This window comes from Polypterus senegalus, chromosome 13 (assembly GCF_016835505.1).
Source record: "Polypterus senegalus isolate Bchr_013 chromosome 13, ASM1683550v1, whole genome shotgun sequence".
NCBI classification, from domain to species: domain Eukaryota; kingdom Metazoa; phylum Chordata; class Cladistia; order Polypteriformes; family Polypteridae; genus Polypterus; species Polypterus senegalus.
Window position 1 is genome coordinate 87,482,842 of NC_053166.1, and position 12,388 is coordinate 87,495,229.

At 36.6% G+C, this 12,388-nt stretch overlaps 1 protein-coding gene across 2 annotated transcripts in view; it reads left to right on the plus strand.

The window, feature by feature from the left end:
• Window positions 1–12,388, plus strand: part of ap2a1 (adaptor related protein complex 2 subunit alpha 1) — an 88,084-nt gene that overhangs the window by 14,930 nt on the left and 60,766 nt on the right. For both annotated transcript variants that reach the window (XM_039774194.1, XM_039774195.1), the window contains exons 8-12: window positions 2,557–2,694; window positions 3,404–3,586; window positions 3,668–3,765; window positions 6,747–6,978; window positions 7,709–7,891. In XM_039774194.1, coding sequence (XP_039630128.1) covers window positions 2,557–2,694; window positions 3,404–3,586; window positions 3,668–3,765; window positions 6,747–6,978; window positions 7,709–7,891 — 834 coding nt within the window. The remainder of the gene's footprint in view (window positions 1–2,556; window positions 2,695–3,403; window positions 3,587–3,667; window positions 3,766–6,746; window positions 6,979–7,708; window positions 7,892–12,388) is intronic.

A 12,388-nucleotide genomic window follows, 5' to 3' on the forward strand; every position in this document is an offset into this window, starting at 1 on the left:
AAAAAAGTGGACAGGTTTATTTGAAAGATATAACTTTTTTTCTGGCCTTTTTGTGAGGCTTTGTCTTTTTTTATAGTCATATCCAGAGTTAAAGCTCACGTGATCCTTCTGGCTTTTTAACAGGTGTAACTTTATTTTTGAATGTTACAGCCTGTGCTGTTGACAAAAGTAGTACTGGTACTCTCAGTTTGACATTGTATACTTTACTAATTGAGACAGCTAGCTTTGAGACCTCTCCAAAAAAAAAGCAACGTTGATGTATATGGTATTATTCATCTGTTACAAAGCATGCTTTGTAGTTGTATTTTATAACTGGCATTTCTAAAACCATTTGATACTTGCTGTTCCTACGTGGACAGTAGTTTTCAGCATCTGTTTATATCAGTACTGCAGTATTATTTATATCATGTCGATATTATTTTAGTGGTCAGTTTGTATATTTTATATTATATTGTATTCTTGCTTGCTGCATAAACTGTTTTTGTTGCTTCATGTGTTAAAATGGTATAATATAATAAATGATTGATTTAAACTAATGCTCTGAACTGCTGCATAATTTATACCCTGGGCTTATTTTTATTTATTGCCATGGTTATAATGTGATTGGCTTAGATCAATTAGAATTTTCCATTAAATTGATTAGTATCTTAAGTACTGTATTACTTGTTTAAACAAATATAGATTGTTTTAATCGTCCTGTTTGTCAAAATGTTTCTACAGTTATCTAGTACGCATTATGCCTTGCTTTCTAACTGTAGCTGTATCTAAATGTATGGTTAGCCGCAATACTTAGATGCATTCCATGGTAGCTGATTTTACTTCCTGGAAATCAATAATGCTCTGCTGTATAGTGTGTTGCTGTGTTTTGTAAAAGAAAGTTGATATATATGCAATTTTTCTTCCTTGATACTGAAACATTTGTGTGAGGAGCACATTTGTACATTGTTTTTAACTATGAAATGTATCTCAATGAATATGGCTTAATGTAGCCCTACTCTTAGCTGCTGCAGTTGTGTGCAGGTTTTATCTGATACTAATTTAGTTCAGGTTGTTCCCTGAGATTAGTTCACCTTTTTAAGACAACTTGTTTCAGCATTTAGTGTGCAATTTCAGAAATTACCAATATTGTGACTTTTCTTTAATTATGTATGAAACTCTGAAAGACAACTTTTTTGACCTTTTAATACACGAAAATTGGTTTTGTCTTTAGTTCTGGTCTATTTTAGCATGTTTGTGCTTCTTGTGTTTGTATGGTTAAACAGTATACAAACAATAAATAGTTAATTTATGAGCATCTAGGATTACAAAATTATATATTTTACCATGATCCGTATATAGCTTTTAACAGTCATACAGAGTAACATGTTTGTTAAACTTGGACATTTTCAAATATCTTCTTATAAACCATAAAATGATACCGTGGAAGTCCATTTGTCTGTCCATGATTTTAAATCACCTGTAGCTCACAAAATGTTTGACCTATTGACCTGAAATTTGGTACATATATACTAAGTGACCTCTACTGTCTGCTTTCAGGGTGATGATTTTTTATTACTCTTTTTATTTTATTTTATCTTCTTATATAATACGCTAGCAGCGTGGCTGTTCGTCCTGAGAGGAGTTGTCTGTCCAGGATTTTAAATCACCTGTAGCTCACAAACCATTTCACCTATTGACTTGAAATTTGGTACACATGTACAACGTGACATTATTTTATTGTAGAATCAAGCATAGCTGTGTAGCTCACATTGTAACCTGAGATAATCTGACCTAACGGAAGCATATAGATTGAGAATAACAGCGGACCCAGGATAGAGCCTTGTGGAACACCATATCGGATATCATGTGTCTTTGAGATTTGATTACCACAACTCAAGTGACCTCTACTGTCTGCTTTCATTTCCCTACCACCTTCGCTAATCATTCTTGAGGCAGATTGAAGACTTAAGTGCCAGCTTAAGTGAAAAATTAAAGAAAATGTACTAAGTAATTCTAACACAAAAACTAACTTAATCAGTTTTAACATGAAAAGATGCTGAAGAAAGAAGAGAAGCAGTGGGCTTCTAGGGTGGAGAAAATAGGAGCTGCTCTGGGAGCAGCAAGCGCATTGACCTCTGAGCAAATGAATGCTAAACAGAGACAGAGAAAGAGTATGAAAACTATAAGTCAGGTGTAGTCACTGCACGTTATCGTGCAGTCCACCATTACTGGCATATATATAATGGCATATTGTCAGAACTTTGGGTAGATTACTACTTTTTAAAACATTTCTGTATTAATTATGCTTCTCTTTAAATGATGATGAAGCTTGTATTTATGATGACCTGGATGATAACATATGAGATGTTATCATTGGCAGGTTTTGTGGTCCAGCACAAATACAAGGGCTTCAAAATCAGTGCTATGTATTCTTTAACATACTTTTTAGTTCACCTGCCCTCCTGATGGCAGAAGAGATTTGATAAACCATTTTAATGTTTTGCATTTGTCAAGTGTAAATTATCATGATTCTACACTTGGCTGATCTACAAGTTTCCTCCTTTATCATGTTTTCAGACAGAGCGAGATGTGAGTGTACGACAGAGAGCTGCTGACCTCCTGTATGCCATGTGTGACCGAAGCAATGCCAAACAGATTGTGGCTGAAATGTTGAGTTACTTGGAAACCGCAGATTATTCCATCCGAGAAGAAATTGTGAGTATTTCTGTCTTTTGCCACAGTAACTCACCACACACTCATAACCTTTTCTAAGGCTGAATGTGAAGATTATTAATACGCCAGTGTGGATTCCTCTAAACCAATGTGTATGAGATCATGGGTTTTAATTCTTATATTTGTGTTTCATTTTAAAATTGGGTAGATGAAACTTTGCCAACAACAAATCATAAATAAGTTCATGCATGTTTATTTTTTTCTGTACCCAGATCGCCCAATTCAGAATCACAGGTGACTAGAGCCTTCCTTTGCAGCATTGCATTTAAGATACAAGGCCATTGTAGGGAATTTTCATGCACATATTAATACAGCCTTATACCATGTCAATATGTAACCTGTATTAGCTGCCGCACCATTTACCTAACAATTGCAGTACTGTTACTGAAAATCATTCTTCATTATAGTAATGCTAGTTAAGTAAGACAGAAATACTTACTGTGACATACTTACCTCATTTATGGAAAATTGACCAGCATACCACAGAATCCACATAAAGTATTAGTGAAAAGATACAATTTTAAAGCCCTTTTTGGGCCATTTAGCAGACTCCATTCATAGACCTACAAAAATTTGAACTTTTTATTGTATCTATTGTTTGGTCATATAAGAAAATAAGTGACAAATAATAAATTGACAAATAAGTGGAGGGCATTTATCCCATTATATTGTATATTATATTTGCATCTAGGTCTTAAAAGTAGCCATTTTGGCAGAGAAGTATGCGGTAGACTATTCTTGGTATGTAGACACTATTCTCAACTTAATCCGAATTGCTGGGGACTATGTGAGTGAAGAGGTCTGGTATCGTGTCATACAGATTGTTATCAACCGAGACGATGTGCAAGGTTATGCAGCCAAGACTGTCTTTGAGGTGAGTGGTAGTCAAATTTATTTTCCTTTAAGCTTCATTCATTCCTTTAAGCATCTAACATTCTGCATTTTCCCAACCCAGGCTTTGCAGGCCCCAGCTTGTCATGAGAACATGGTGAAAGTTGGAGGCTACATCTTGGGAGAGTTTGGAAACCTTATTGCTGGAGATCCAAGATCTAGGTAATGACCCCATCAGTAGCATGACTATTGGTAGAAGTTGGATTTTCTTAATTTTGTTAGGGTATTCTGATGTTTTCTGAAGTTTTTAGTTATTTTCTGTAATCCGCCCCATTATGTCCAGGTGCTACATAACTAGGCATATGGGGTGGTACTAACTGAGGAGATGGGAATATTAATAACATTTATAGCATATGCTTTCCTCACAATTAATATAATTTTCAGTTTTGTTCCCTCTAAATGGTTTCTGTTGGATTCATTCATTTATTATTATACCTTCAATTCTTTCAGTGAAAACATCCTAGAGCTGATCGTTTACAAAACACATTCTCTATGTACACCTTTATTGTCTAAACCAGGGGTGCCCACACTTTTCTGGCTTGCAAGCTACTTTTAAAATAATCAGGTCGAAATGATCTACCTACATTAAAAATTATATATATATATATATATATAAAATATACTGAGTATGCTTTATACAAAAAATATATGTTGTCATACCTTGCATAACTAAACAACCTTTATGGCACAATAACATTTCAATACATTTATGGTCACTACAGTATTTGGATTTAATAATCTTCATGTGCAGGGCAGCAGTAGCTCAGTCGGTAGAGCGGGTTGTCCAGCAATCGGAGGGTCGCAGGTTCGATCCTGGCTCCTGGCATGAGAATGCAGCTGTTGTGTCCTTGGGCAAGACACTTAACCAGAAGGAACCAGGTGGTCAGAAGGATTGGTGGCGCCAGTGTTCGGCAGCCTCGCCTCTGTCAGTTTGCCCCAGGACAGCTGTGGCTACAAAGTAGCTTATCATCACCAGTGTGTGAATGGGTGAATGGGTGAATGACTGTTGTGTTATGAAGCGCCTAGGGGTGTTCTTGAACTCTAGTAGGCGCTATATCAAATACAGGCCATTTACCATTTACCATGTGGGAAAAGGCTGACTTGCATAAATAAGTAGAGCCGAATAATGCAGTCAAGGAGGTAGCTTATGGAAGGACTTCTTATGCTTAATGATCGAGTGACTCACCCGGAACGATGCTTCGGTGTATCTGCCTTTGCTTTTGAATTCAGCCGAGTGAAAAATGACGGCTGTCCAATTAACTGCGATTTTAGTTCCCTCTCCTTTCTCTTTCTCAGATCGCTTTTTGGAAGGAAGTCAGTTTAGTAGTTTTTATGAACAGTTCAAAAGTGCCTTTCCACATTTTCCTTCTTTGGAATAGCAATGATAGATTGACAGAGCAGACAAACACACTTTGATTGTGACATCTTCCAATTCCACATCCAGCCCATAACCTCCCCCAAACAATTTAAAAAAAAAAAAAATCCCTTCTTTAGTCGATATAAAGTTTTGCAGTAGCTCGCACGTTTGATTGTGCGTGCAGGATGACCAGTGTGTTAGAAGAAAAGAGATCTCAGACTGGCCACCCTGTATGTCAATAAAGTGGCAAATGCCATGGGGAGGATATATGATAAACTAACGTTTAAAAAAGATTTTTTTGAATGCAATGCGATCTACCGGTCGATCTTTATTGACGTCTTGGGCACCCCGGTCTAAACTGTACTTTGTGGTAAAAATTTCCATTTGTAAGGGTCTGTTTAAACAGGCAATATACCTTTGGAAGAGACTCGTTTTAGCATCAGGATACAAGTTATTCTGATAGTTAAGTGCATTCTGCATATGAAATGAACTTACGGCTTTTTATTCATTAGACCACATTGTCATCTTCCCACTTCCATGTTGGTTTGGTTGCCGATGCTGAATAGTGTAAGGTGAAAACCTTAATGCCTTGTTACTAAAAAAAAAAAAGCAGTGGGGCTTTTTAAAACTTTGTCTTTATTGTCATTTTTAAAACATAAAGGTGTAGTAATACATTAAAGAAATGCTATTGTGATGAAATATTTATGTATCATGTTTGCTCTGGCTTTTGGGAAATATCCTGTTTCCTTTGTCTTTTTCACTACATTATAATAGAAATTTAAGCTGTGCTTTTCATTTTTAGTTTTTCTGCTCTTGTAAATTAATATCTCTTCAATAGCTTCTAAGAGAAACCTGCTGTTTTACACATTCCTTTCTAACACAGCGCTAGTATTTAATATGTTTTACAAATTGACTGACCCATGGCTGCTCTAGCAGTCAGGCATTAATAATGCAGCATAATCTTTACCTGTAAAACTTTTCCAGCTAACTGTCTTTTAATAATCTTGGCATTTTAATTGAAGTTAACTAAATTCTCAAGGAAATCAAGAAATATGACAGTGTTTAAACTATGCCTTGTATCTGTACATATTTTAAAATATTATTTACATAGATTAACATTTTCTTGAGGGTAAATATTGTTTATTTTTTATTTTTAGAGTGTTTCATATAACCAAATCCAATGTTGGTTTCTCTCTAGCATTAAATGCTTATAGGATAAGCTTCACTTTCTTAAACTAAGATTAAACGTGTTTAGAAAACAGATGAATACATGGAAGATCGTGATATGACTGAAACAGAAAGTAAATGCAAATTATTATTATATGCTTAAAACATAGCCTCCTATCACCCAGTTCAACTTGCTTAAGTGACTTTGGTATTGTCTACTTAAGAAGCCAATTGCAATTTAGCATTTAAAAAACCAGTGTCCATTCTAATTCATACTCATTCACTGAAATAAGTGCAATCTTTAGCAGTTTGTCATGGATCATTATGCTTTTGTAGTGTTCAAAAACAAGTGTTTCATTACCATTTCTGTATTTTACACTGAATATTAGCAAAAGCTATGACACTCAATAGCTAAATGGTATATGCATTACTTCTTCTACGGCAGATATATACTAAAAGTGTATTCTCTCTAGAAAGATTTTAATTAAAGAAAACATTTAATGTGTTGGGAAATTTGGGATTCATCATTTTTAATGCTGTATGGTATAATCAATAAGTTATTTAGATTATAAAGACTTAAAAATGCAATTTTTAATCTGTTCTTTCTTTTTCTTTTTAGTCCACTTGTTCAGTTCAACCTTTTGCACTCAAAGTTCCACCTATGCTCTGTTCCAACACGTGCTCTTCTTCTTTCGGCCTATATCAAGTTCATCAACCTTTTCCCAGAAACAAAATCAACCATCCAGGAGGTACTGCGGTCTGACAGCCAAATACGCAATTCGGATGTGGAGTTACAGCAGAGGGCAGTAGAATATCTTAAGCTGTCCTCAATTGCTAGTACTGATGTCTTGGTAAGTTAGAACACAATTATGACAATAACATAATATTAAGTGCTTCTTTAAAGACAATGAAGGGGGTGTTTATTATACTATTGATGTATCTTTTCCAGCGTATGAAACCTACAGTTTACCAATTTATCATCTTAGAGAGACCCCTGCTTTTAAATCACACAGACCTGAAACATGCAGTGTTACCATGCATATATCTTTGAATTGCTCCACAATAACACTGCCGGACCTTACTTGTTATAATAAACCTAGGGCCATAGCTATAGAATATTTTCATTGTCTGTTATTCTGTCAGACCTTGTATCAAATGTTTTTATTATTCAAAAGAACTTTTCATTAACACTGTAAAATGTAGATCCTGTTGTATAGTGTCAGACTTTATCAACTGATAAGCGATTTCAGTTTTGCCTTAAATATGTAAATTAGTTATTTTTTGGTATTTCGCACATTTGCCTAAATAGAAAGAATAGTGAACCTTTCTTTCTTTTTGCCTATTTTTATTTGCTCAGTCAGGGATGGTATAAATAAATATGCTACTTGTTGCCTGTTTTTACTTGCTCAGTCAGGAATGGTATTAATAACAATGCTACTGTCTGGTGACATCTGGTTATATTCTTTATTTCTTGTAGCTGTGGTGTCAGAGTAGGATATTTGTTTGGTTTATATATTTAATAGCATTATGTCTGCTTTTCTGTCTATGAAATTGCCTTTTTGGTTACTTTTTGTTTCCTAGGCAACTGTTTTGGAGGAGATGCCCCCTTTCCCAGAAAGAGAGTCTTCTATCCTTGCCAAGTTAAAGAAGAAAAAAGGCCCAGGTGCTGTGTCAGTTTCTGAGCTTGAGGATGGGAAGAAAGAAGCTGGCTCTGAAATCAATGGTGGAGGAGGAGCTGAGTCGGCAGCTGCTGCCTCCAATGCTGTGAGTCACCCATGTAATATGGGTTGAAGCTTTCTGGTCAATTGTATATGCAACTGTGCCTTTTTTCTTTCACTGAAAGCTGTAAACACACAGAGGACTTGTTTGCTCACTAATCAAGTCTGTGTGGCTGCTTAAACGTATTGATTGCACACTAGTGTACAATTTTGTGCACACTAGTGTACAATTTTAACCTACATTTGTCATTTCTCAGATCACAGTTCTAAAATTTAATTATATCTGACTGAACCTTGATTGATAGTTCAGAATGGTTACGGCAAAGTCCTTGTTTGTCTATTGCCATCTCCTAGTGACATGGCATCTGAAACAATAGACAAGAAGTGCACTGTCACACACTCGGGTGTCAGAGATTTAGTTTCAAAAAGACTTGGTCGTTCTTAGACCTGAGTTGTAGATCCTTGCTAAGATTTGCTAACAAAACTGAATATATGAAAAATGAGCAGAAACACACTTGAGCAAAAGTTTGTTTTCATTGTAGCCTTTCATGCATCTGTTTCTCGTCCCATTACAAAGGTATCCCCTATAAAGTTATAGTCTGTATAATGGGTCTACTTTACTCAGGTGCTACATAAAATGTATGGTGTAACATTTTGTTTATTTGTATGTATATAAATGTTTGTCTTTTTTTTCTTTATCTTTCATGCATCTTTCACGTGGACAAAATTGTTGGTACCCTTCAGTCAATGAAAAAAAAACTCAAAATGGTCACAGAAATAACTTTAATCTGATAAAAGTAATAATAAATAAAAATTCTATGAAATTTAACCAATGAAAGTTAGACATTGATTTTCAACCATGCTTCAACAGAATTATTTAAAAAACTAAACTCATGAAACAGGCCTGGACAAAAATGATGGTACCCCTAACTTAATATTTTGTTGCACAACCTTTTGAGGCAATCACTGCAATCAAACGATTCCTGTAATGAGACTTCTGCACTTCTCAGCAGGTATTTTGGCCCACTCCTCATGAGCAAACTGCTCCAGTTGTCTCAGGTTTGAAGGGTGCCTTTTCCAGACGGCATGTTTCAGCTCTTTCCAAAGATGCTCAATAGGATTGAGGTCAGGGCTCATAGAAGGCCACTTTAGAATAGTCCAATGTTTTCCTCTTAGCCATTCTTGGGTGTTTTAGCTGTGTGTTTTGGGTCATTGTCCTGTTGCAAGACCCATGACCTGCGACTGAGACCAAGCTTTCTGACACTGGCCAGCACATTTCTCTCTAGAATCCCTTGATAGTCTTGAGATTTCATTGTACCCTGCACAGATTCAAGACACCCTGTGCCAGATGCAGCAAAGCAGCCCCAGAACATAACAGAGCCTCCTCCATGTTTCACAGAAGGGACAGTGTTCTTTTCTTGATATGCTTCATTTTTCCGTCTGTGAACATAGAGCTGATGTGCCTTGGCAAAAAGTTCAATTTTTGTCTCATCTGTCCATAGGACATTCTCCCAGAATCTTTGTGGCTTGTCCACATGTAGTTTGGCAAATTCCAGTCTGGCTTTTTTATGATTTGTTTTCAACAATGGTGTCCTCCTTGGTCGTCTCCCATGAAGTCCACTTTGGCTCAAACAACGACGGATGGTGCGATCTGACACTGATGTTCCTTGAGCTTGAAGTTCACCTTGGATCTCTTTAGAAGTTTTTCTGGGCTCTTTTGTTACCATTCGTATTATCCGTCTCTTTGATTTGTCATCAATTTTCCTCCCTGCCACGTCCAGGAGGTTGGCTACAGTCCCATGGATCTTAAATTTCTGAATAATATGTGCAACTGTAGTCACAGGAACATCAAGCTGCTTCGAGATGGTCTTATAGCCTTTACCTTTGACATGCTTGTCTATAATTTTCTTTCTAATCTCCTGAGACAACTCTTTCCTTCGCTTCCTCTGGTCCATGTTGAGTGTGGTACACACCATGTCACCAAACAACACAGTGACTACCTGGAGCCCTATATATAGGTCCACTGACTGATTACAAGATTGTAGACACCTGTGATGCTAATTAGTGGACACACCTTGGATTAACATGTCCCTTTGGTCACATTATTTTCAGTCTTTTCTAGGGGTACCATCATTTTTGTCCAGGCCTGTTTCATGAGTTTATTTTTTAATAATTCTGTTGAAGCATGGTTGAAAATCAATGTCTGACTTTCATTGGTTAAATTTCATAGAATTTTTATTTATTATTACTTTTGTCAGATTAAAGTTATTTCTGTGACCATTTTGAGTTTTTCTTTCATTGACTGAAGGGTACCAACAATTTTGTCCACATGTGTAAATGGTGTTGTGTAAAGTAAAGATTAGTTCATGCTATGAAAGTCTATTTTAGAAAATAATAGTCATAATATTGTCATCTTTGGTACAATTCTTTAACATACAGGTTCTCTTTAATTTAGTATTGTTCAATTACTAATGTCAGTAGGGTACATTCCTCCCAGTTAGAAGAATATCATGGTGTCCACAAGGTCTGGGCGATAAAGAGGGAGAGAATTATTGTGAACTAACTTTTCCTCAATCTATACTAATAAAAGGCAAAGCCCTGACTGACTGACTCACTCACTCACTGACTCACTCACTGACTCATCACTAATTCTCCAACTTCCCGTGTAGGTAGAAGGCTGAAATTTGGCAGGCCAATTCCTAACAGCTTACTTACAAAAGTTGGGCAGGTTACATTATGAAATTCTACGCATAATGGTCATAACTGGAAGCTATTTTTCTACATATACTGTAATGGAGTTGAGCTCGAAAGCTGTGGGGGCGGAGTTTCAGTGACATCATCACGCTCCCACTTAATCGCGTGAACTGACTGTCAACGCAGTACGTAGAAAACCAGGAAAAGCTCCAAAAAGCACTGAAGAAAACATGCATTATATAATTCAGAAGGCAGCGAAACAATAAGAAGCGAGCGAGTGACATATACAACCATATTAATGAGTGCTGCTACTTCGGAAACAAAGCACGGTGTAAACCTAAAGTTTAAATTAAGTTTATAGACAGGCTGCCTCTGGCGTTTGCATTGCCCACGGGTAATGCGGGATACAAGTTTAATGAGAGGACGCCGGATATAAATGAGAGTTTTGATCACTTTGTAACTAAGTTAAAATTGCAGGTGAGGGGCCATGCTTATGCAAATTCCGAGAGACTGTGTTTGTGGGGCATTGACAGTTAAGGTGAGTGGGGGAGTCATGTCATCATCTCCCCTCCCATTCACCTCATTTCGCTCTGAGCTGCGCTCCGCAGCTGACGCAGTGTTACGACTTTGTGACGCTGCCACCAAATACTCACAGAAAAATCCACAAGTTAATACACACGCTGTCTCTAGAGTTTCTTCACACTGAATCCTCCAGGCACTACTTACAAAAGGTTACATTGACAATTGTGTTATTTTTAAAATGTTTCCTTTTCTTAGCACAAGCACAGCTGAGAAGCTTTGATGCATGTGCTCCATAACGCGTTAAAAAATCACGCATTTAATCACAAGCAAAGGGGAACTTCTGTCAATGCATGATTTCCTGGTACACCGATTACATTGATCAGCGCTTCCCGATTCATTTTACCCTCGCACCCCCTTGGTTTGAGAAGAAGTATGAAAAAATATGAGGTTAACACAGAAAAATAGATCACCAATTGAAGCTTTATGAATAATCGATTCACCATCAATAATTGTTTTGGTAAAGCCGTACTCAGTGTAATCCTCCTTCCATTTTATAATTTTTCCGCCACTAGCCATGATTAAATGAACGGTAAAAAAGTAAGAGCGACGAGAGAATGATTTATTCAGGCAGGCAGGCGACAGCTCAATAGCTCGAATTTGGATATAAGTAGCTTCTATTTAGTCGCCAGAAATATCTTTGTTAGGAATGGAAGTTGAATTTAGTCTTTAAATTTCTATGGTAAAGAAAAAGTTATGCAATGATGACTACATTTAACTATATAAAGTCAAAACTTGTATATATAAAGTCATTCGCGAATATATAAAGTCAAAACTTTATTATATAAAGTCAGCGCTGGAATATATAAAGTCAAAACTTAAATATATAGCCTAAAGTCATTCCCAAATATATAAAGTCAAAACCTGAGTATATAAAGACGGCGTTGGAATATTTCGGAATATATAAAGTAAGCGCTGGAATATATAAAGTCAAAACTTCAATATATAAAGTCAGCGTCGGAATATACAAAGTCAGCGCTGGAATATCCATCCATTTCCCAACACGTTGAATCCTACCACAGGGTCACGGGGGTCTGCTGGTGACAATCCCAGCCAACACTGGGCGCAAGGCAGGAACCAATCCTGGGTAGGGCACATGCATCATTTTCAAAACATTAACTGAACAGTGTTTTTTTTTATTTATTTTTCTGAATACGTTTTTGTTAACTTGGTTCCTGCCTTGTGCCCTGTGTTGGCTGGGATTGTCTCCAGCAGACCCCCGTGACCCTGTGGTCGGATTCAGCGTGTTGGGAAATGGATGGATATTCCA